The sequence below is a fragment of the Penicillium lagena genome (genome assembly GCF_028827675.1).
Source record: "Penicillium lagena strain IBT 129212 chromosome Unknown utg000003l_segment0_segment0, whole genome shotgun sequence".
NCBI classification, from domain to species: Eukaryota; Fungi; Ascomycota; class Eurotiomycetes; order Eurotiales; family Aspergillaceae; genus Penicillium; species Penicillium lagena.
Window position 1 is genome coordinate 636,776 of NW_026623224.1, and position 23,662 is coordinate 660,437.

At 54.7% G+C, this 23,662-nt stretch overlaps 10 protein-coding genes across 10 annotated transcripts; 6 read left to right on the plus strand and 4 right to left on the minus strand.

The window, feature by feature from the left end:
* Nucleotides 1-405: 405 nt before the first annotated feature.
* Nucleotides 406-959, minus strand: N7510_005393 (uncharacterized protein; the record flags this gene model as incomplete). Its single annotated transcript, XM_056977319.1, has 2 exons — nt 406-636; nt 687-959. The coding sequence occupies 2 exons, from the start codon at nt 957-959 to the stop codon at nt 406-408; spliced, it is 504 nt and encodes a 167-aa protein (XP_056833351.1).
* An 890-nt stretch (nt 960-1,849) lies between these two features.
* Nucleotides 1,850-2,752, plus strand: N7510_005394 (WW domain binding protein 11; the record flags this gene model as incomplete). The annotated part of the gene is made up of 1 exon (XM_056977320.1): nt 1,850-2,752. The coding sequence occupies one exon, from the start codon at nt 1,850-1,852 to the stop codon at nt 2,750-2,752; it is 903 nt and encodes a 300-aa protein (XP_056833352.1).
* Nucleotides 2,753-3,600: 848 nt separating this feature from the next.
* nimA (serine/threonine protein kinase nimA) lies at nt 3,601-5,894 on the minus strand (the record flags this gene model as incomplete). The annotated part of the gene is made up of 3 exons (XM_056977321.1): nt 3,601-5,682; nt 5,739-5,791; nt 5,843-5,894. 3 exons carry the CDS (start codon nt 5,892-5,894, stop codon nt 3,601-3,603), a joined length of 2,187 nt encoding a protein of 728 aa, XP_056833353.1.
* A 519-nt stretch (nt 5,895-6,413) lies between these two features.
* Nucleotides 6,414-8,442, plus strand: N7510_005396 (ankyrin repeat and BTB/POZ domain protein; the record flags this gene model as incomplete). Its single annotated transcript, XM_056977322.1, has 3 exons — nt 6,414-6,647; nt 6,704-6,789; nt 6,846-8,442. The coding sequence occupies 3 exons, from the start codon at nt 6,414-6,416 to the stop codon at nt 8,440-8,442; spliced, it is 1,917 nt and encodes a 638-aa protein (XP_056833354.1).
* Nucleotides 8,443-8,934: 492 nt separating this feature from the next.
* On the minus strand, nt 8,935-9,325 carry N7510_005397 (uncharacterized protein; the record flags this gene model as incomplete). The annotated part of the gene is made up of 2 exons (XM_056977323.1): nt 8,935-9,123; nt 9,212-9,325. The coding sequence occupies 2 exons, from the start codon at nt 9,323-9,325 to the stop codon at nt 8,935-8,937; spliced, it is 303 nt and encodes a 100-aa protein (XP_056833355.1).
* A 207-nt stretch (nt 9,326-9,532) lies between these two features.
* On the plus strand, nt 9,533-13,309 carry N7510_005398 (DNA repair ATPase SMC5; the record flags this gene model as incomplete). The annotated part of the gene is made up of 6 exons (XM_056977324.1): nt 9,533-9,943; nt 9,993-10,904; nt 10,958-11,848; nt 11,907-11,979; nt 12,032-12,159; nt 12,212-13,309. The coding sequence occupies 6 exons, from the start codon at nt 9,533-9,535 to the stop codon at nt 13,307-13,309; spliced, it is 3,513 nt and encodes a 1,170-aa protein (XP_056833356.1).
* A 1,544-nt stretch (nt 13,310-14,853) lies between these two features.
* Nucleotides 14,854-15,311, plus strand: N7510_005399 (uncharacterized protein; the record flags this gene model as incomplete). The annotated part of the gene is made up of 2 exons (XM_056977325.1): nt 14,854-14,890; nt 15,112-15,311. The coding sequence occupies 2 exons, from the start codon at nt 14,854-14,856 to the stop codon at nt 15,309-15,311; spliced, it is 237 nt and encodes a 78-aa protein (XP_056833357.1).
* Nucleotides 15,312-15,638: 327 nt separating this feature from the next.
* Nucleotides 15,639-16,019, plus strand: N7510_005400 (uncharacterized protein; the record flags this gene model as incomplete). Its single annotated transcript, XM_056977326.1, has 1 exon — nt 15,639-16,019. The coding sequence occupies one exon, from the start codon at nt 15,639-15,641 to the stop codon at nt 16,017-16,019; it is 381 nt and encodes a 126-aa protein (XP_056833358.1).
* Nucleotides 16,020-18,618: 2,599 nt separating this feature from the next.
* On the plus strand, nt 18,619-19,684 carry N7510_005401 (C2H2-type zinc finger protein; the record flags this gene model as incomplete). Its single annotated transcript, XM_056977327.1, has 3 exons — nt 18,619-18,865; nt 18,925-19,240; nt 19,267-19,684. The coding sequence occupies 3 exons, from the start codon at nt 18,619-18,621 to the stop codon at nt 19,682-19,684; spliced, it is 981 nt and encodes a 326-aa protein (XP_056833359.1).
* A 461-nt stretch (nt 19,685-20,145) lies between these two features.
* Nucleotides 20,146-23,603, minus strand: N7510_005402 (lipase family protein; the record flags this gene model as incomplete). Its single annotated transcript, XM_056977328.1, has 3 exons — nt 20,146-20,836; nt 20,884-23,219; nt 23,289-23,603. 3 exons carry the CDS (start codon nt 23,601-23,603, stop codon nt 20,146-20,148), a joined length of 3,342 nt encoding a protein of 1,113 aa, XP_056833360.1.
* Between the last annotated feature and the right edge of the window lie 59 nt (nt 23,604-23,662).

The window sequence follows — 23,662 nt, forward strand, 5'->3', positions numbered from 1 at the left end:
GGGGAATCGGAATTTGCAGAAACCAGAAAACAACACAGCAAGAGAATCATGTTTAAACGCTGTGATATCTCATCCGGGCCCAACGAAAAAAAGATATTTGCAGATAGCAAAACGAATGTCCATGGAGAACTCCAGCGCCCATCAACCGGAAAAGGCCGCACTTGAGTACAGATGCCGCGAGGCACATACATGTTCCACTCTTTTCCATTGCGCGAATACGCAGAAAATAAAATCTCGGTTACTGTCCGCGAGGACGATATGGGTATATATAGATTTTGCGGGTTTCTTGTTCGGATTAAGCATGACTATCCCGTAGCCAGCGAGGGAGGATGCGAGAGAGAGCAGGAGGAGGGAGGTTGAGAGGTCGAGTAGGTATTTCGAGGACGATTAGGATGAAGGGTAACGTTAATGTCGGCGACGCGAGGTGTGGTCGAGGCGATGATCCAGGCTCTCGATGCGGCCGCGGAAGCCCTTAACGATGTCGCGAATGTGGGAGATCTTCGCCAGCTCGTTATCCAATTCATCGATCGAGGCGAGGATGGAGCGGGTGCGAGCGATCTCGGCGTCAGCATTGCGGATGACATTTCCCGCGCGGTCGTAGGTGTTCTGGATGGAGAGCTGCATTTGGTCCTCGAGCTGTATGAAGGTTAAATGGGTGCGCTGACGCAAGATCTCACGCAACATACATATTCGATACGGCCACGGATCTGCGCTTGCAAGCCATCCAACTGGTGCGACAGCGCGCGAAGACTCATGGGATCCAGGAGCAGCCGGCCCTGGCTGCTGGCGGCGCTGGTAGCCCGCGAGCTGGAGTTGCTGGTTCTCCCGGTACCTCGGCCCCTGGAGATCCCATTGCTGGCATGGCCCTGGAGGGCGATCTGCTGCTGCTGGCGAAGGATCTGGATCTCGGAGGAGGTGAGGCCAAGCGATGTGTCGGGGATCGAGGCTGAGACGGACATTTGGTCCCGGCAGAGACATGCTCCGACCGCGACAGTCTACGAAGCGCCGATCAAACTGGATGGGAGGCCGAACGGACCGCAGGTCATGGTGGAATAAGTCAGGAAGGAGGAAGGGAGGGTGTGGCTGTAGCTGGTGGGGGGAGGAAAGAAGGGGTGTGAGAAAGAGAGAAGGAAAGGAAGAGAAGAAGAAGAGGAGAAGGTGAGATGCGGCGGCGGCTCGTCGGAGATTCCAGTGACAGGCAGTGTGAAGAAGGACAGTGCACACCGCGCTGGGATACCTCGGACACCGAGAGGGGAGAAACAAGCAACACCTGTGAGACCCGCGGTGTTTGTCCGGGGACTTGGATGACGGGTGGTCTAGTCTGTGCGATATTCCGGTCAGGATATATCTTGTCGTCCGAGGGAACGCTAAGCTCGTCAGTGAAGCATCACGCCCGATATCCTCCCACTCCCGATCGTCCTATAGTCCCTACGATGTGCTCAGCCCTACTTAGTCTGTTGCCAGAACCATGGAATGCCCTCCCGCTCTCCGCCTTAGCTTCTTCCCTCATTCTTTCGGCGCCACCCACTTGGAACTCACTGATGCCCCTCTCTCCTGCCTAACCCGTGAGGCTGAAGGAACGCCGACTTGCAGCCCTCGACCGACGAATACGCGCCCGAGCCCTCCCTCCGCCCGCCTAGTGTGACCTGCAGCTAGAGCGGCAGCACCATCCATCTGACCTCATTCCCGCCGGCCTTTCTCGACCAACGAAAAAGACCACGATCAATCACCGACCCTCCCCCAAAAAAACCACATCCGTCCAGCCAGTCATCTGCGCCAATCCTACCCGTAACAAGCCCGACCGAATAATCCCAATCAATCTCCACATCAACCGCACACATCCACCAGAATGGCCAAAGACAAAGACCGCGCGCTCAACCCCGCCGCAGCGCAGCGCAAGCAGGAGAAACAAAAAAGCCTCAAGAAAGGCAAAGCCGAAGCACAAGCCCGACGGAACGAGAAGCTTGCGCGCCGCAACCCAGACCGCATCCAGCGGCAGATCAACGATCTCAAATCTGCCGAGGAGAATGGGCAGCAACTGCGCCCGCGCGACAAGGAGGTCCTTGAGGCGCTAGAGCGCGATCTCCGGGCTGTTCTTAAAGCACGCGAGGCGCTGGGAGAGAAGGCGCCGAAGTTTGCTCAGCATCACCACCATAACCAGGATGGTTATGGGCGAGGCGGGGATGGGGCAGTTCTGGGCAAGCGGCGGCGAGGCTCAGAGACGGGACGGTTCCAGCCCGAGTCGGAAAGCAGTGAGACGGACGAGGACGTGCGGCGAATCCCCATGCCTCGAGATACGCCGCCACCTATTCCGCGCAGCTACCGGCAAGGAAGAGGAACAGGTGCAGATGCAGGTGCAGATACCGAGGCCAATCGCCACGGACCACACCCCCTACCATCACGCCCAACAGCTGTGGAACACAAGACCGTCTACGAGGCGAAGCCCGAGATCCGTGATTTGCGACAGGAAGCGACCAACAGGTTCGTGCCGGCGGCTGTGCGGCGGAAGCAGGATTCGGTCCGGGGAACGGGGAAGCTGCTTGAGCCGGAGGAGATGGATAAATTGGAGATGGCGGGGTATACAGCTGGACCTGGACAGCCTGGTACGAGTCAACAAGGGCAAGTACAACAACAGCAGCCCGCGGAGATCATCAGTGATGAGGAGCAGAGACGGATGGAGGAGGAGGAGAGGCGGTTTAATCGGGAGTTGAAGACGGTGCAGATTGAAGAGGTGGAGGATGAGGATGCTTGACCTGGAGGGGAATGGACTTGTATTATATGGTATTTATATTGGTTACTCACTCACTTGATGTGCGGGCAAATGAATGAGAGAAAGATCGATCATCTTGACTAGAAAGTCAAGTCTTTCTTACCCGTACACGTACCCCATACTGCCTACCGTACGATAGAAGAGACTCAACTGGACACTGAAGAGTTCCATGAAATTCTGATATGTACACCAACAACAACGATGACGACGACTCCAAAACGCCATACCGCTCAACCGCAAACACCAAATGAGCTAGACGGAAAAAGATAATCAAAGCCGAGAAAAGGGCCATCAAACGAAGGACAGAGATACAGCGGCCAAATGCACCCAAGACACCAATATCTATCTGTGCCTTGCCTGCCTGCTCTCTTGGAAGGGTGAGTGATCACCGGCATATCAGACCTGATGCAATAACAGCGACAACATGTACAGCTGAATATCCACGGGGGCTCACAGAGGAAAACACAATTGAAGAGGTCGAGTAGTGGCTGAGAGGGTGGGGGAATGCAAAGATTGTAACCAGCGCGAAAATAATGATGAACTCCGTGCTCCTTGCTGGCGGCAAAGGTATCCACCCAGAAGGGCAACAAACAAGGAAGGCAAAGTAAGAGCCCAGGGGAATTCCAATTGAGACCGTGAAACATGGAAGACGAGGATGGGGAAAGAGGTATGCGCAAGAACCGAAGATGAGGAAAGACGGAGGATTAGCACCGAGACACCGAGATCAACTCCGGGGTGAGACCAAGATTAAAAATTAGAGACCAAAATCATAAGACGCAAAAGAGAGAGAGAGAGAGAGAGAGAGAGGCGGGGAAATGGAAGCAATCAAATCACCGCAGATTGCGAATGACCTTCTTCCCGCGAGCCAGGAAGGGGCTGGGCATCTCGTCGCGCTCGGGATCCCAGACAGCAGGTGGTTCACGGTCTAATGATTTCAAACTCGAGCAGGAGCCAGTAGCTTTAGAGTCGCTGGCACAGCGCTTGAAATCATCCACTGGACGACCCCCGGCTCGTGCCTGTGCGAGTTCCACGAGAGTGCGACCCCCCATGTTCCGCTGCATGACAGCCTTGAACATCTCCTCACCTCCGCCGGTTGCTGTCTTGGAAGAAGGCTTCGAGGCGCTCCTGCGAGTGGGAGACCCAGATCCGGCGTCGGCAGCCAGGTTGGAAGAGGATGGGATCTTGGAGAGGCGCCGATGAGGCGACCTGCCCCTGCTCTCGCTCGCGGCGTTTCGGGATTCCGGCTGCGAAGGGGGAGCGGGGCCGGAAGGCGACACTTGAGGAAGACGAGAGCCGTTCGATGGGAAGAGAGGTGGCTGGGTGCTCAGTTTCTGCATGAAGGTCGCGGTGTTTTGGCGCAGGAGGGGGCGTGGAGGCGCTTTGAAGGGGTCAGGCTTCACCTTGGGCCGTGTGGGCGAGGGTAGATCGGGTGTGTCATCTTCGTCGTCGGAATACGCCAGTGTGGGCTCCCATTTGGCTTTCTTTTGCTCGCCCTCGGCGAAGATGTTGCGGCCGCCTCCGGCAGCAGAGGTGCGACGCGGTGATAGGGAAAGCGAAGCGATGGAGATGGGAGAGGGCTCGCCCATCTGGACATCCATCGGTGACTCGACCACCGTCTTCGACCGGCAGAATGGTGTGCGTGCCTCCCGCTTTGGGGGTTTCCTGGTCTGTGAAGTGGGCGACTCGAGGGAGACCTGGCTGAGGTCGATGCTCGACGGGGCATCCGACTCTTCGGTCATGCTGCTAGAGGACCGGGAGCCTTGACCACTGCTTCGAGATGATCGCCAGCCTTGTCTGCTCGTGCGGAAGCTATCGTCTCGTACAGGGGGAGGGGCATTGCCGTTGCTCTTGTGTTTCTCTACCTCAATTGCGACTCGCTCTTGAACCTCAGACTCAAACTTCTTTCGGAGTCGGTCCAGTTCGTCCTGTACTTGCCGGTCGATCTCCAGCCGGGCCTTGACCTCCCATTCTCGGCGGACAGTGTTCTCGATGTCGGCCTTGAGCTGCTGCTTCTCCTTCTCCATTTTGGCGAGGTTTTGTTCCATCTCCCGGACTTTCTGGACAGCCACTTCCTCGCGCTTGCGTAGGGTCTTTCCAAGATCAACCACCTCTTTCTCTTTGCGCATTAGACGGATTATGGGGAGATTGATCAGAGCAGCAGTGTCAGGACGATGGTCTGGGTTAACCCGCAGACAGCTTCCTATAACGTTCTTGAGCTCCGGCGAGTAGATTTCAGGAAGGGGATCAAATTTCCCGTCGCGGATCTTTTGGACGAGTTGGATGTGTGTCCGGGCATTGAATGGCGGCTCCTTCTGGCACAGCTCATACATGATACAACCGACCGCCCAAATGTCAGAACGTAGGGTGTATTTCTCGGCGGCACAGATCTCCGGCGACATGTAGAATGGCGTGCCCACGTACGTTGACGCGAAGTCGTGTGATTGCATCTGTTTAGACAGCCCAAAGTCGCCCAGCTTGACCGTGCTATCGCTGCCCAGGAAGATATTCTCGGGCTTGAGGTCGCGGTGCAGGATCGTCACCTGGCCCTGCTTGCCCTTGAGTCCAGCAGGCTTGGAGGCGGGCCCAAGGATGTTTGATCCCACATCGGCCGGGTCGGCACCATAGTGGCACCGGAACAGGGCCGTGACGAGCTGGGAGAGAATACGCCAGACGAATTCCTCCTCGGCGTACTTGTTTGTCTTCTTCAGGTTCTTGATAACCATTCCCAGGTCTCCCCCACCACAGTATTCCATGTACAGGTACAGATCCTGACTGGCCTTGAGGTGTTCCCGGTGGTAGTATGCGACGATGTTGGGGTGTCGAAGGGAGCTCAGGATGTTGAACTCGGCCGTGAGCTGTTCCCGTTCCTTCTGGGACATTTTGATGTAGTTGATCTCCTTGCGGCATAATATCTAGGCATCGAGTTAGATGATTGAACATATTGTCACCATTGTCGGCGAGTACATACGAATCCATCGGATTTCCGCTTGACTTTGCGAATGATGCCGAAGGAGCCACATCCTAGAGGGGAGTTAGTGTTTGAAACCACCACTCAAAACCATTGAGACGTACCAATCTTCTCCAAGATGTCATACTTGTCCGCTTCAGCCAAAGCAATCGCCATGGTGGCTGTAGATTGCTGTCAACAGACGTGTAAAGAGGACGGAAGGGAAGAGAGATGAGGGCAGTTATGGCATGGACGAGGTGGTGTGGTCCAAAGGCCCTGTGGAGGTTAGTAGAGAAGTGAATTGAGAAGAGAAGAAGGTGGTTTGTGGTATGGTTGGAGCTCGTTCTCTGGCGTTGAATGTTTATGGCACCCGTGCCGTTGCTGAGCAACCAACAGGTATGGCGCTTGCCCGGCCCGGGAAGGCGGTCGCCTCCAACACAATGGCAGTAGACGATGTACACTGGGGATCGCTCTGGATTTTCCTCTCCGTCAGTAGTAGTCATTGATGCTTTTTCCTACCTTCATCTCTCCTATACTCAGATCGTATCCATCATTTCCCTTGTACATCCCACGCAGTAATGGTCGCCACCCTTGCTTCTCTAGCACGTGATGTCTTATCGATAAGGCCGCTCGTCCCGCATTGCTCTGTAATCCGTTAGTTATCGTTCTTCAGACCCATACATCCACATCCTCACCATGGCCGAGCGGAGTGTTCTGCGCAAGGACCAGCTGGAACTCAGCTTACACAATGAAAAGAAGTTGATTAAAGAGGGGACGATCAAGGATGATAACCCACTGGACCTCAGTGAGCCTTTTCGTGAACTCTGCAGTGCTTGCCGGAAGGGCGATCTGAAAGTCTGCCAGGAGAAGATCACCGAGGGGGTCAATGTCAACGCCCGGGATCCATACGACTATACACCGTTGATTCTGGTCAGTGGAATGCGTTAGGACGAAAATAACGTTGCAATTAACGTGGCGGTCAACAGGCTAGTTTGTGCGGGCACTATGAAGTGGCGCAACTACTGCTCGAGTCCGGCTCATTATGCGAGCGAGATACGTTTCAAGGTGAACGGTATGTCTTTTCACTCCAAACCGTGCCTCCTACTAACTGTCTTATTTTCCTGCCAGATGTTTATATAACGCCCTCAACGACCGGATACGAAATCTGCTTCTCGCATATGACTATTCCAAATCCACAGATCCGCTGCAACCGCTGGCTGCCCATATAACGTCTCTGCTTACGCGGGAATCTCCTGTGACGGCTGACATCGTCGTCACGGCCGGTGACGAATCTCTTTACTTACACAAGTTCGTTCTCGCAGCACGCTCCCCATACTTCCGCGGCAAATTAGCAGGTGCGCCTGCGACAGCGACATGGAAGCTCCCGGCCAGCATCCCGCCAGAAGCATTTGGCGCCGCGATGAAATACCTGTACTTTGGAGATCCCCCTCGGGAATTGAGAAGTGGGCCCGGAACCGGATATACCGAAACGGAGGTTTTTGCTGGCGTCGACAAGATAGCCAAGTATCTGGAGATCCGTAGTCTCGTGGACAGTATCCTCGATAGCGGAGATCGCAGACTGGCGAGACAACGGAGGACTACGGAGCTTGCCAAGGGACGAGACCAACTGGAAGAGTGGTTCCGGGAGAATGTCCTTGGAAACAGAGTGGTTGTGGAGACCTCGAAGGCAAATGAGGTGAAATGGGATCGGAACAATGCGATCTTCGCAGATGTTCTCCTTCGCGCCGATGAATTACCAGATGAGACGGAGGATGATCCAAACGACGCAACGGTCATGCAGCCTGGCTCACTTCCCATCGGCCCTGCATCCTTCACACCCGGTTCCAGAGCAGCCGAGGTAGGGACTTCAACTTTGTTTCCTTGCCACCGTGCCATGCTACTTCGATCCGAGTTCTTCCAAGTCATGTTCTCATCTTCATTCCGGGAGGCCCATATGAAGGACCATCTGAACATCATTGATGTCGATTGTTCGCCCGAAGTTTTAGAAATCATCCTGACCTTCCTGTATACCGAAAAGGCCGACTTCCCCTTGGATGTTGCAGTGGAAGTATTGTTCGCGGCTGATATGCTGTTCATCGAGAAACTGAAAGCAAAGGCCGCCGTGGTCATCAGCACTCTGGGAAGCGGCGGCATGTCACAAGTCAACGCAGCGAGGACCCGTGGAAAGGAAGATGATGAGATTGATATATATTCGATCATCCGGGCTGCCTGGCTGACGCGGGTCCAGCGACTGGAGGAATTTGGCGCTCGGTACCTGGCCTATCGATTGGAAGCGCACATCGACTCGCCCGAGTTTGCAGACTTGATACAGGAATCCGCGTCTCGGATTCAAGCGCGACAAGAAACAGACTCGATTGAGTTACTGGATGATATCCGCTTTTATCTCAATGAACGCTTCAGACTGCGCTTTGATGATGCAGGCATTGAAGAGATGATGGAGGACGGAGCGGTCCCGGAGAATGTCGCAGACGCACAGGATATGGAGAAGATCACCGGTGGAGTTGAGTCTCTCGATGTGTCCAAGAAGACAGATGCGGCCGTTGCGACAGAGACAACCTCTCAAAAACAACACGTCCATGTTCCAGAGATCCGGACCTTGGATGGTGCACTCGTTGAGGACGAATTTGATGAAGATGCGATGAACTACGAGATTTTGATGGGCAAGTTGGACACGCTTTTGGAGAATCTCAACCTTGACGCCTGAGCATAAGCGGTCTTGCCACGTTTCTTGCATTTTTGGTACTTTGTGAAGACGTTATATGATATAACGGCAGTATATACATAAATATATATATATCCACGGATACATATTTGCGATTTGGTGGGAGGATAAAATCAAAAGCATACAAGTGATCTTGTGATGCACAGATTTGAAGAATTATTTACGTCGCCCTGAAGTCTCATTTGGCGTGATATTGTAGGGGTTGTAGTCAGTCATTCCCACCACCGTAAAGCGAAGTACCCGGATGCTTCGGAGCAGGGCAGGCACGTGGATGATAGCTCCAGCTGCGGACGCAATATACCGTGAGCGGGCAAAAGGCGATCCAGTTTTCTTGAATGTTTAAACGCTTCTCGTCTGGTGTGCTGTGCGAGCTCTGACAGCGGCGAGCGCACAACAGTGGACCAGCGGGACCGTAGTGTCCTTGTCGGATCATAAATCGAGTAGAATTCGTGCTTGTACCACCTCCGACTGATCTCATCGGCCCTCGTGTGGCCTGTTTTTGTTCTCGCCACCAATTCCTTTTTGTTGCTTCTCCTGCATCCTCGCATCCAAGTCTCGTATCTGTGTCTCCATCATTCCTTTCCGGGCTGTGAGATTGGACCGCATGTTTTGCAGAGCTGCCATCTGCTCGTCGAATGTGGCTTCCTGGCGTTTCCGTTTGGCCTGTAGAGCAGAATTCATCAGCATAGACGTCGACATTAGGCTGTCATGGTGGACACAGATAGCTGGCCCATGGAGGAAGTGATCGTACCTCGGACACCTCTTGATCTGTCTTTACACTTGCCCCATACAGAGAACCTGCGATGGTAATAGAGGTAACGGCCGCCGTCAGCACCAGCTTGCGAACATTTTGAGGCGAGGGCATTGTATTGAGCGAATCGTGGTTCTCCGAAGGTGCTCTGCTAGCGATAGGCACTAAGAAACCAGCTCTCACCGCCTTCCTTTACCGTGGCCCCGCGTCGCGTTCTTTCGCGTCCTTCGAATTATCTTGGTCACCAACACCAACACTCCAAGTAACCACCCTGCCAGCCCATGATCAGCGTCCTGGGCCTGCGCGAGGGCACCAGCCACGATGTCATCGGCCAGCATAGTTCCTCACCGCCGCCGACGGGATGAAGACGATGAGGAGAGCGACTCATCCACGTCTTCAGACCCCTCCCAAACCTCCAGCACCAAACGCCCTCGCCTTGACTCCACCACCCACGACGATGACTCGAGCTCCGCAGACGAAGCGGATGACGATACAGATACCCAACAGGCCCCTGATTTACGGCTCTCGCAACCACCGAGTACTCAAAATGTGCTTGGTCCAGGCGGCTACAAGCCCGGCGCGATCGTGCGGATCAAGGTGACCGACTTCGTCACGTACACCTCGGCGGAATTCTTTCCTGGACCGAAATTGAACATGGTTATCGGACCGAATGGAACGGGTAAAAGTACACTTGTTTGTGCGATCTGTTTAGGTCTCGGATGGGGCCCGACGGTATGTGACACTTGAATCTCAACTCTGCCACTCACTCACACTCTTTTAGCATCTGGGACGAGCCAAAGAAACGGGGGAATTTGTCAAACATGGTTGCCGAGAAGCAACCATCGAAATCGAACTAGCAGGACCGCCGCTATTTCGCCAGAACGTTGTGATCACCCGAAACATCAAGCGCGATGGCAACAAAAGCACGTTTACAATAAATAAGCGGCCGGTCTCTAAAGCAGACGTGCTGAAGGTTGCGCAAAAATTCTCCATCCAGGTCGACAACCTGTGCCAGTTTCTCCCACAAGACAAAGTCGCCGAGTTTGCTGCTCTCACGCCGGTCGAGCTTCTGCATTCTACGCAGAGAGCTGCGGCGGGCCCGGAGATGATCCAGTGGCACGATGCCTTGAAGAAATTGAGAGTCGAGCAGAAACGTCTCGACATGGACCATCGAGCCGATAAGGATGTGTTGACAAACCTCGAGAACCGACAGGAGATGCAGCGAGCAGACGTCGAGAGAATGCGCCAGCGAACGGAAATCCAGAGGAAGATCGAGATCCTCGAATTCTTGCGTCCGGTCCTGGTGTATAAGGATCATCACAAAGCTCAAGCGGAAGTGACAGCAAGAAAAGAAGAGCTCTCAGCGGAGTACGACCAACTTAACAGAGAGCTTGAGCCTGCCATGAGGGCCATCACGGCAAAGGAGACCTATTCTGAACAGCTGGGCGAAGTCAAGAAACACCAACGGGAGACTGTTTCAAGTCTTTCTCGGGCTGCCAAGGCTGGCTCAGACAAAATCGATGAACTTCGGGACTCTATCAAGGACCTGAACGGACAGATTGAGGCCGAAAGGAAAAGCAGCCAAAAGCACAAAGCTGAAGCGACCACTACGCAGCAGACCATCAATAAATTGCGACGTCAGCTGGAAGAAGAAGCTGTGGAGTTTGATGTGGATTACTACAACGAGAAGCTGGTAAGTTGTGCCCTGTGTGTAAAGGTATAACAATACTCTGACAATGGTCACAGAAGGAAAAACGACTCCAGGGCCGAGATCTCGAAACACGGGCTCGGGAAATCAAGGACAAACGAGCCCCTATCATGGAAAAGATATCGGGACTTGAAGGGAACATTCGGGATGCTCAGCGACAACTGGACAATTTGAATTCTGTTTCAGGACGACAGGAAGCAAAGCTCGAGAAACTCTCATCCGACTCCCACAAAGCTTATCAGTGGATCCTCAGAAACCAAGACAAGTTCGAAAAAGAGGTCTTTGGCCCGCCACTTGTTACTTGCTCTGTCAAAGATCCCAAATACGCCGATGCAATGGAATCTTTGTTTCAACGGGCCGATTTCACAGTTTTCACAGTGCAGTGCCGTCAGGATTTCCGCACTCTGCAGCAAGCACTGACCAGAGACTTGGGACTCCATGACTTCAGTATCAAAACCTGCTCGATAGAATTGTCTTCATTCCAATCTCCGTTCTCAGACGATGAACTGCATCAACTCGGTTTTGATGGGTGGGCCAAAGACTACCTCAGCGGCCCCGAGCCTGTTTTGGCTCTGTTCTGCAGTGAAAATCGAATGCACCAGACCCCCATATCTCTCCGGGACATCTCGGACGAGGAATTTGCCCGATTGGAGAAGGGAAGCCTCAGTTCTTGGGTAGCTGGGAGGCGCAGCTATCAAATCACTCGACGACGGGAGTATGGTCCGGACGCAACATCGACTCGTGTTCGTCAAATCAAACCTGCGCAAGCTTGGACTTCGCAGCCTGTCGATGACTCAGTCCGACGCGGGCACCAGCAGAATATCAGTATGTGGAATAGCGAACTACAGGAAGCCAAAGCTACACTGGAACGCGAGAGAGCGGTTTTGGCGGAGGTCAAGGCCAGCTACGAACAGAACGAGCGAGAGAAGGTATGCGCGCGCGACCTTGGCCTTGAAATTGAGCACATCACTAACCATTAATTAACAGGAAGAGATTGAAGCCGAGAAGGCTGAGAAGCAGACGGCACATACACAGCATCGAGCTATCCCTGAGAAGATCAGTATGTCCTGACATAGCCCTGCTGACTTGCTTGTTTTTCTAACAGCTTCTAGATCAACAGGAGACCAAATTGAACGGTCTGCAGGAACTCTTCCAAGAAGTTCGGCAAAGAGTGCTCAACATTCGCAACCGACAAGATGAGATCTCTATCGAGAAAGCCGAGGCAACTCTCGAATATGCGGTAGGTATACTGAATATGAGGCTATTGAGATCTTTCTCTGACTTGCAAACAGGATACCGTTCAAGAACTTCAAGAAGCCCATGAGGAACTCATCAAAATTGAGATCCTGCATATCGAAGCGACGTCTGATATTGCGACCCTGCGACAACGCCAGAGTGATAGTACTGCGATTCTTGGAGAAAAGAAAGCTCAATTGAGGAACATAATTAACGAGGTCAACGACATGGCTGTAAGGAGACGAGAGCTCCATAAAAAGGCGAAGGCTGTCTATCGCACCGCCGGAGAACAACCTGACGCAGAGGCTGTGCTCGCCAGCCTTGGCGATCACGACTTGAACCGGCTCAACGCAGATATCGATTCTGAAAAGGCGCGCCTCGAACTCACCCATGGAGGAGACAGCAACACGATCCGGGAATTCGAGGAGCGTGAAAAGCAGATCGCGAAATTGCACGACAAGCTCAGCCAATTCCAGACCAAATTGTCTGAAATCGACACTGCCATCGCCGAGATTCGACGCAACTGGGAGCCCAGACTGGATGCGCTTATCCAAAAGATCAGCGATGCGTTCGCGGATTCCTTCGCGCGCATTGGATGTGCCGGCCAGGTCAGTTTGGACAAGGTACAAGCAGAGCCCGGTCCGAATGGCGAGCCCGGAGGCCACGATTTTGACCAGTGGTCAATTCAAATCCATGTCAAGTTCCGCAACCAAGAGAACCTCTCGCTCCTAAACTCCCACCGGCAGTCCGGTGGTGAGCGAGCCGTGAGTACGATCTTCTATCTCATGGCGTTGCAGTCACTTTCCGCATCACCGTTCCGCGTTGTCGATGAGATCAACCAAGGAATGGACCCACGGAATGAGCGTATGGTACATGGTCGCTTGGTCGATATCGCCTGCGACTCCGAGTCCGAGGATGGCAGCGGAGGGGGCCAGTACTTCCTCATCACACCGAAATTACTTACTGGACTGGCCTACAAGCCCGGCATGAGGGTGCTTTGCATCTACAGTGGTGAGCACATGCCGACGGACTACGCCCAGCTCGACTTCAAGCTGGCGATCCGGAATATGAAGGCGATTAGGGAGAAGAGCGGACAAAGCACCGGCACCGGCCAGGCCATCGCCAGCAGTAGCCGAGTGGATGTCTATGCCTGAATAGAATTTCCTTTTTATTCTTGTTTAATATGATTCCTAGGAGGATAATTGGAAATGTTTACGATTCTACTCGTACTGCTCAGCGACACTTACTCTCTACTACTGAGCCGCATACTTGTCTCCTGCCCGACGGGGTATTATTCTGCGCCCCCACGGCCCTCTCTCTGCCCACCTGGTCAGACGCACGGCCGTCGTAAGCTAAGTCGGGAGCAGATCTTTCTTACATATGGAGAGAAGTGTGTGACCAGACCGCATTATCGCCGGACCAAAGGTAAAGATGGAAAAGAGCAGTCAACTCCATGTGCTGGAGGGGACAGGGGGCCTGGGGCACTCCCTTGCTGAAGTCTGCCGACTAGAAAGTTCGCTGTGATCGAAGGATGCACATCCCTGCTCGGATCGGACGAGACGACGAAATAGGGGGCAGATCCTCGTGCGATTGGGCTGTGGCTGGCACGCAGATCGCAGGGCCGGGCGTTTCCGCCGCAGATCACACATCGGAAGTTTTGCTGAGCCAATTATAGAGAGGCTCGCTAATGACAACTCTATTCGTTGGGCTCGGCAAGTTGAAGTATCGCCGAAGGCAGCAACTACTGGCATTGTGGACGATTACCGTATACTCCGTAGCAGTACCGGACACAGTCTTATGATTGTTACTATGCATTTGCAGAACCCTGATGCACTCGAGTAAATGGATGCGCTGTCCTGCCCCTTCCCTGGCTGATCGACACTGCGCCTCATCGCTCTTCGGCGTTGGGGGTGCCGAGCTGGGCGACTGATTGGACTGATATTCTACGATTCCAGCTGCGCATCATCATGTCCCTGCCCGCCATTCAGCTGAGCGAACCGAACGCCATGGCAAAGGGAAAGGCAGTGGCAACAACGCCATGGCACGGCCGCATGTTTGGCGGAGGATACTGTTACACTTTGGCCTGGCCGGGGTTGATGTGGATTTGATGTGGATGCATCCTATGGATGTACAGTGGGTGTAGGATGTACGTAGCTCAAAGTCTACTTCGCAGCAACGATGCTCCGTCTTACGCTGAATTAATTCACCGCCCCCTCTTCTCCTCCCCTTCTTGCGACATTCGCCCTCACGAATATGACGCATGAGCATAAGCAAGAAAGCAAGAACGTTGAACCAGTGGTAGTGGCTGGGAAGATTGCCTCGATCCCGGCCACCGGGGGTGAACCCAGGCCCTATGCCGCTGTGGACGGACGCGCGGACCGGTGATCATGGCTGGCTCAATTCTGCTATACCCCTGCCCTACCTCGTTCTGCCCTGCCTACTCCAGCGAGCGCTGTATTATTCCCTGATTGACGCCGAATTAACTCTCGCTGGCCCCTGTTCCTTTCATCCTTTGGAGTCCTAGTCCCCAGCGGGTGTGGGGGTCCGAAATTGATTGATTGACTCCGCTGACTCCGCGCCTAAGCGGTGCAGATCACCCAACCCGGGGAGTTAAGGAACGGGGGGCCTTCCTTGCTGGCATAAGCGGGCGGAGTTAAGGAGTGACGACCACGGCGCGAAAAGTTTCAATTCAAAACAAATGAGCATGAGCGGTCCGGTGATGTGCATCCAATGCGGTGCGGGAGCCTCTAGAGCTCTACCTTACAGGGATAGGGGCTCCGACGGTGTGGATTTGTGCTTTGTGCCCTCCTCCCCCAACCCCCAGCAGTATTCAATCAGCACAGACCCTCGTTCTAGTCATACTGTACATATTTTTGTATCTAACGGCTGGTTCGTGTCTGATGGGGCCGACTACCGTACGACTAGTGCTAGTGAGTGACACAAGCGAAGTCTTAAGCACCTCATCATCGTGGTGTAACTATGTGGCACAGCAGCTACTTTGTGTCCTGTTCCGATCTCAGCGTCGCACGGCGCGTCGCTTCGCTCGATCTCGGGGCCTCGAATGGTATGTATGGTCCATACATGCACATATTCAGATCTGGACGACCAGGTGACAACCTTGTTATGTTGTTCGCTGGCACAGTCAGCCTGACCTGATCTGTGTGCTGTACTGGAGGAGGCAGGGCCGCAGCCACGCTAGAATATTATTAGTGACGGATGGATGCAACCCCAGCGCAGGGCCATGGAGGCTGGATGGCTGCTGCTCTAGGAGTAGTATACAGACTCTCGTTAATGTCCGCTGAAAAAGAAAAAAAAACCATTGCCGCACGCAAACCTAACCTTGCCCCGTGATGTGAGTGATGTTCATTCGGATCTTCAAGGATCTGCCATTAGTGTCCACTAAAGGGTGCCACGTCCGATACTATTGCCAGGGACAGGAGTAATAGTTGGCTTCCGGAACAGAAAACAGGAACATGGACATCAATGATGATCACGTTCTTACTACTGTCCGGGGACATAACGTATTGCCCAGCGCATCCATCTATCAACAGCACCGTGCCTCTGCTACCTGCTGCGCCTGGAGAAGATCGTCGAAGCGATCTACGTGATCCATCTGATGGGTTTGCGTCTGCAGTCCAAAACCGCATATCCCTCCATCCCATCCCCCTTCGCTTCGGCAAGTGGGCATGGCCAAACTGTATGTACTGTACATCAATTGCCCAGGATCAGATCCTCCTCTCCCGGCCCCCTCCACCACCATCATACATCCTCCTACTGCAATGCACCATGCACGATGCCTGCAGGCCATTATCCTGGGAGGGTCCGCAGCCACGATACGAAGCACGATACGCCGCGCCAAGATGACTGGACGCCTAGGAGGAACATGGGGCCTTGACCAATTGGGGCAATAGTCGTACGTAGTGGGCGGCTATAGATGTGTGTTGTGACTACGGATGCACGCAGGGAAAAACAAATAAAAAACGAGGCCTGAAACGCATGCGCTGCGATCCTGGTCACATTTGGACTTGGGGGTGACCGGGATACCATACCCATCTGTTTTGCCTTTCGGGATTTGCTCTGCTCTATAAACACAACAAACACAGCAAAGCCAAAATGAAAAAGGCCAAAAAAAGTCTAAGTCGGAGAAGAAGTCCGGTGGCTGCTTTAGAAGTTCTTCAAGAGCGAGGCGTCGAGACGAGTCTACGGCCTACTCTGTAACTATATCGAAACTTTGTCCTGTCCAGACGAAAAAGGCAGGACCCTGCCCAAATAATAGACACTGAAACAGCCTCTTCGCCAAAGCCATAAAGCCTCGAAGCCAAAATCCCAAGTACCTCCCTAACGCGGTAAGGCGCCAACGCCCTCCGCAGACGCCCGCGCAGATAGACCAATCGCCATACGCACCAGGCCGATCATTACACGGGGTTTATACCCAGGCTGGCAAGGCGCGTTCGGTTGCATCCCGGCGCCTGATCGACTGGCCTCGAGTCAGGAGTGTTGACTGACGAACAGGTCGTGTTTCACCATGCCCTCTCTGCGCGGAGTTAAGGCCATCGGACTCTACCGAGGACGGCGGCCAACCGCCCCACTTGTTGGTGGTTCCCGGCACGCTGGACGCGAGAATCCTAGATCTGCTAGGATCGGAGCTGCCTTGTTTTGGTATTGGGTTTGCCTCCGGCATGGGATGGGTAGACTGTACTGCTCAGAGAAGAGAGGGTTTGAGTTAGATCCCCATTTATTTAACTTAGGTTTTAGGGGATGAAATGACGATGTGTTACATTGAAACCTTCGCTGATGGCACGCCATATTGTAGAAAAAAATCAATAAGCCAAAGATGACCAACATAATATAATCAGAAGTCTAGAACGAGGCTGGGCTGGGTTGGGTCGGGATGGGGCTGAGATGTCAGTCGTTTGCCTGAGGCACCACGGAGAACGGCATCGGGGCAACTGCCAAAACGGTCGTCGCTTAGCGTAGCGGCCGATCATGGGAGCTATGGCCAAGTGCGGTGCATCCCCTGACGCCTCCAACCGGACAGAAGGATTTATGTCTTGTCTAGTCGCCGATAAAATCGAGAGGCGTTGCACGAGGGGAGGGCGTGGGGGATGTGATCTATCTATATCGTGGGAATAACGGTGTGTTGGTAGAGAGAGATTTTGAAGGACGTCTATTAATATGCAAGTGCCATGTGTTCGTCAACCTGTGACGCAAGGGATGATCCACATGTGATACAAAACCAAAAAAAGAAAACCGTAAAATAGGGGGTGAAAAACGACACCTCGCGTGGCAGACAGGACAGCCACGCGAACCCGAGCCCGGGGGTTGGTGGGACGGCGGACCATTGGCCGAAATTGAACTTAGTGCGGATCCTCCAGCCAGGGAGGGCGGGAAACATATTTGCCGGGTTACACATTGACAAGTACGTTCACCAATGACGGCATCCCGGATGACCTGACCCCGATCGGCGCGTTCTGGAACGCTCAAACCGGTGGTCCATGAGGTAGATCGTGGTCCCGCGGTCATTAGCCGAGCCAGTACGAGCCAGAGCCAGACCCGGCAGTCTGTTTCTTATGTAAAGTTGGTGCACGGAGCCGGAGGATCAATCGAGACAAGTGCCAACGGTTGCGAATGATCGGCGGATCCGTGATTTCAGCCTGAAGGGGAGATCTTCAGGAGCAGGGTCTGATCTACGATCGGAGCATCGCGACCTTCTTGAATAGTTAAGGGACCTTCTTGAATAGGCGAGATATTCATCCTCGGACGACTCCCCACTAGGTACTGCTCCTCTCGGCGTACCATCTCTCCCCTGCCATATTCTCTGCTCTACTACAAAACCGCCTCCCCCTACCTAGGCACACCTGCACACGCACCCATACTTTATTTGTGCCTCCTAAGCGAACCCATCCATGGATCGCCCAACGTGGTCTCGCCCTGTTCCGCCACCCCGTCATCCGCCCCCCAGGCGGACATGCTGCCATTTATGGTTAGCGCGATGATTGACCTTCCTGTTTCGTGTTTTAATAATTTTGGGTTCCCCTTTGGTCCCAGGTCACTATTCGATGCCCATAGGCCCCCTACCCACTTTGTTTCCCTGTCTCTCCTTTACCATGTCTTCCCACCGATCTGCACTAAGCCAACCTCGCGTGGGCAGCGATCCACCGGCTTAATCTCCGACATCATTTCATTTTAAGCTTTCGAACGGACTGTCTCATACCGTGTACGGCGTAATTACAGTCGGCATCGCCCGCAATCCTCGGCTCTGGCGATCATCCAGCCCATTAATATTCTATTATTCTCCCCGGAAGGTGGCACCCACCCACCCACACACATATCGATCGCCGGCCCCCCATAGTCCTTAGTACCCAAGTAGTATAAACCTCGTGTCTCGCCCGTTTTTCCGTCTCATCTCTCGATTTTTGCCTCTCTTGTCCCCCAACCCAGCAATACCATCCTTATCACGATAATGGATCTTGCAAACCTACTCTCGGCCCCGAACCCGGCGGCTCTGGTCACACCGGCCTACACACCTGCCTCGTCCTACACTCCAACGGGGAGCTACTTTCCTCCCACTACCACCGCACAGAAGCGGTCGCCCCCTCAACAGCCCCCAATGTCTCCGCCTGTCGACGAGCAACAGCAGCAACAACCCAAGTGCTCTCTCCCGTCCATCTCGACTCTGCTCGAGAACGCAGATGGCCAGCACGCTGCCAGTTCGTACTCCCCCAAACCAAAAAGCCCTAATCCAATCCACATTCTAACTCCCATCCAGAGCGTCAACGCCTCAGCCCCCCAACTCAAGCAGCCCGTCTCGGCCGCTCGCAGTCCTATGACGTCTGCCTGCCCCCAACGCCGCCAATGCGGCCTGGCTCCGGCACCAGGAGCCACAGCCACTCGCCTGGCGATCCAGCCCTGAACATGAAGCAGGACTCGCAGCACCGCCAACCCCCCTCAGAGCGCTCCTCTATCTCCAGCCAGGCCTCGTCGACGCACCACGCCGCCACTGCTGCGGGTGCATATGCCTCGCCTGCACCCAGTGTCTCGTCGTATACGTCGCCCGTTGATGGCCCGCCCCAAGGCGCGGGAATGTATTACCCGCGTCCCCCGGCAACAGCAACCTTCCAGCCCGTCGTCACCACTGGCCCGGCGCCGGCAATGTCAAGGCAAATGTCAATGGCAATGCCTCTTTCTCAACCGCCCCCATCCTCCAACTCATCTGCTACCACTACCATCATCTCCCCCGGCACACCAGCCTGGCAACACCACCACTACTTCCCCCCTCCAGCAGCGCGCCCTACCAACAGACCCACGACCGCTACATCTGCCGCACATGCCACAAGGCATTCTCGCGCCCTTCCTCGCTGCGCATCCACTCCCACTCGCACACCGGCGAGAAGCCCTTCCAGTGCACGCATGCAGGATGCGGGAAGTCGTTCAGTGTCCGCTCTAATATGAAGCGTCATGAGCGCGGGTGCCATTCTGGGAGACCTGTTTCGGTTGCTGCTTCTGTGGCGCAGACTCTTGTTGTTTGATTGATTTTGATGTGTACTGTGTATCTGTCTGTCTGGATGGACGGACGGCGTTTTTGTCTTGGTTGTGTGATATGATACCCTGGATCCGGTGTCGGTTTTGTTTTGTTTGGATAGAGATGGATGATGGGACGGAAGACTTCCTACTGTGCCATACCATACCATTTACATGAATCACCCATGACCTATAACTATAACTATAAATCAATGAAATATTTACTCTATCATTCGTTCCATTCGTTCATATTCTATCGTCTGTAGCTTGCGTGTCTCGTTCGTAACTAGTGTAGCGGTGAATTAAGTGAATATCTAACATGAAATCCGGAAATATATATATCTTGCCCAACCAACCCTCTGTGTTCTTTGCCTGCATTGTATCCCCGTAGTACGCCTTATATCCATACCAAAAGCAAATAGAGAAGTCCATTCTCTATTGAGAAATTTCCCCCAAAGCCTGACTGACATCACTCATCAATGACCCCCCTCGACACCGCCGCCAGACTAGTCTCATACCTCGCCGGGTTATGGTCACTCAGCATCCCCGCCGCAAAGCGTAACTCACCAAACCAAGCCTCGACATCGCGGACAAACCGTAACTGCACCCTCGTCGCCGGGCGCCCCAGACGCGGATACGCATCGGATACCCCGATCTCCGAAGAGGAGGAGTTCGCCACGAAAGCATCTCGCTGAAGAACACGCATGGTCTGCACAACAAAGACCTCCCCGGGGGGAACGAGTTTCGGCGCAGACATCTGGTCACGCAGTAACCGCAGCGTCTTCCACGCCCACGCATCCTCGCCAACCCCGTCGCCGGCATTAACAACTAGCGGCGGCTGGTTGACGTAGAATTTGTGGACGATGCTTTGGCGCAGACTTTCGCGCAGCCGTTGGCTCACGTGCGTGCGTGCGCCGGACGCGTTGTCGCTTTTGAAGGCCATTGCCGCGCTGTGCATGTCGTGCACGATTCCTAGAGAGAGACTGGGGACGGCGTCGGCGCCGTTTACCACTGTTGTTATTAAGCCGCGTGTTGCGAGGCGGAGGAAAGGGGACATCACGGCTGGTGGGCCGTAGGCGTAGACGTGGATTGGGCGGTTGGGGGGAGGGAGCAGGCTGGGGCGTTCGCATTCGACGACGAGGTGGGAGAGTCGTCGGGTGCTAAGAGCGGCGGTCCGCGCGCAGCTTCGTACGAAGCCGTGACGAACGACGTCCCGCCAATAGCGGTGCTAGGCTTGGAGATCATGGTAGCCAGGAGCGCAGCAACACCGCCGCCGAGTGAGTGCCCGCATAGCACGACGCCGTAGGTCGGAAACTCCTCGAGCGCGGCACGGAGGGTGATCATAACGCGCGCACCGCCGCCGTCAAGCAGTCGGCGCGCGGAGGCGTGCATGCCCTTGTGCACTTTCCAGGTCTTGCCTTGCCAGTCTAGCTCGTCGTAGTCGCATGTCATGTCTGTGAGGATGTCCTCGAACCCCCATGTGCCGCGCAGCGTTAGCACCACGGCTTTTGAGTCGTGGTCTATGCAGAGGTAGTGGACGAGTGGGAAGCCTGTTTCTGTTTCGCCGGCTGCGTTGGAGCCGCCAGCGGGATCGACGAAGGATGATAGCAGGATTGTCGATGGGGGGAGGCCGGCATGATCTGAGAAAGCGCTGTGCTCGTGGGTATCTGATGGCTCGGATGATGAAGGTCCAGGTGGGGGAGGTGGTAGGCTCTTAGTGCTGCCCTTCGGGACACCCATAACCTTCAATGCATTCGACCCATATGAAGCCGACGAAAAGCGACAGAAACGGCGGATATTCTGCACAAAATGCCGTTCAGGAAAAATGCCGGGCACATAGCCGTCGCGATGGAGTGCGTGGATGGTCTCCATATCCTCGTAGGCGCTCTTGCGCGGCCGATGTGCAAGTACCAGCGATGTTTCGGATCCAGCCGTTGCTAGGGAGTACATGCTAGGCGTGTAGGAGTGCGATCTGTGGTGCAGCGCCGATGAGCTGGGTCGATAGTCTGTCGGGGAGACGGTGGTGTCTGCCTCAGACCGCGTCACGGACATGGAGCTGCTGCTGCGAACGTGCTTTCGGGTCGTGGCAGGCGAGCCGGGACGTCGATCTGTCGTCCGGCGTGAGTACGTGTCTGTCTGAGTGACCAGCGACTCTTGGCTTCGCTCCCGCATAGCGTAGTAATTGGGTCTGATATTACCGCGGTGATGCGCATCTCGTGACGGAGCGTGTTTGGTCTGTTGTGGAGACTGAGACTGCCTCGGAGAGGGATGAGGCAGCGGTGACCTGGGGATACCTCGATTGGGCGCTGGTGTAGATGGTCGACGAGGGTCGGGTCTGGCGCCCTGCTCGCGTGCAGTGGCTTCTTTCACCGCGCCGGCGCCCTTGACAGGCCGCGCAGTTTGGCGGGAGCTGGTGGCCCGAGAGGATTCGGAGGCTTTGGGCGGTTTTTTCAATGGTGGCGGCCGTTTGGGAACCTCGTTCTTCTCTGCTGGTTTGACCCTTTGTGCGAATTTGGTGAATGAGCTCCTGGCAGATTTGGCATTCATTGGTGCTGCTTCGGGGGAAACTTGGTTGCGCATCCCATGTGGTGTTCCGTTTGATACCGCAAGATGAGGCTGTGTCATTGTGCGCTGGTTTCCCGGGGGAAGTGTTTGCGGACCAGGCTCAGACTCGGGTGGGTAGGCATCGTATGGGTGTAGCTCCGTACTTTGGGATCGATTAAATGCCGTCCGGAAGACCATTGTGTGTTTCGGAAGCCGCTGGTACTCCGGTGTATTGGTGTTGGCATACCCATTATCATGATGGAACCTCTCCTCGATCATGGTGGTCCCAGGCGGCGCGGCGATCTCCGCCATGTCGTCGTCGAAAATATCCACAGTGATAGTTCGCGCAGTCAGCGCTTCGGACCGCACAGAGGCATGGCATCCAGCAGGAAGCTGGCTCATCACGTATGCGCGGATGTCCTCATCCGATGCTGGCTGTTGGCCGTCCAAGGGGAATGATAGACGCGACCCGCCAATACTCTCTGCCATACTGGCCCGACGGTGCACGGCATCAAAGCCCCCATCGCCTTTCCCTGGCATAACGAATGAAGCGGCGCTGGAGGGCTCCGGAGGCAATTCGTCCTCCCTCGTCTCTCCGAGCTGCACCTGGTGTGTCCCCACGACATCGGCTCGTGCGCCGTTGTCCAGAATGACGACATCCCAAATGATCTCATCTCCGCCATTCTCGTGGAGATATCGCTCTGTATTCTTCTTGCCCCAGCGCTGCAAGAGTGCAAAACCAATGGTGCCGATCAAGAGATCACTCACCCCAATCTTCTCAGCACTGACGCCGGATTCGACGGACCTAAACTCGCGCCGGATGACCGTGATAATGGCTGCGATAGCCCTGGACGACTCTGTGGACCCGAGAATGGCGTCGAGAGTCGACAGCAACGCCTGTGAGAAATTGACGACGGAAGACAATGTGGTCGACGAGAAGTGGAAGGTCGCCGCGGCGAAGAACGATGCCGAGGTAACGGTCGCGTGGAGTGTCGCCAGCTTTGTATGTAATCGTTAGCAGCGAGCGCAATGTGACGAAGTGCCAACCAAAATCAAAACGACACTTACACTACGTTCCAGAAGCGATTCCGCCTCGGCGCGGCCATGCTCATCGCCGCAGCGCGCGGCTACGTCACGCCCAGCCCTAGTCAGGATGTTCTCGATGACCGCTCGGCTCAACTCCAGGCCTGTCAGCGTGGTCGTGCGCGCGCTGTCTAACGCGAAACCACCGACAAATGTCCCTAGGCGCAGCGAGAGCGATGTCGATTGCGTCAGCAGCGAGATGAGCGAGGCTACAGGGCGTGGCAGCAACGTGGCGCCGGATGTTGCGGGCACATGGCTGGCGCTGTCGCCCTCATCAGGGTTGGGGTCTTTGAGCAACATGGTGATCCATAGGTGTTGAGATAGAAAACAACAACCATAGCAGCCAACGATGCTAATAA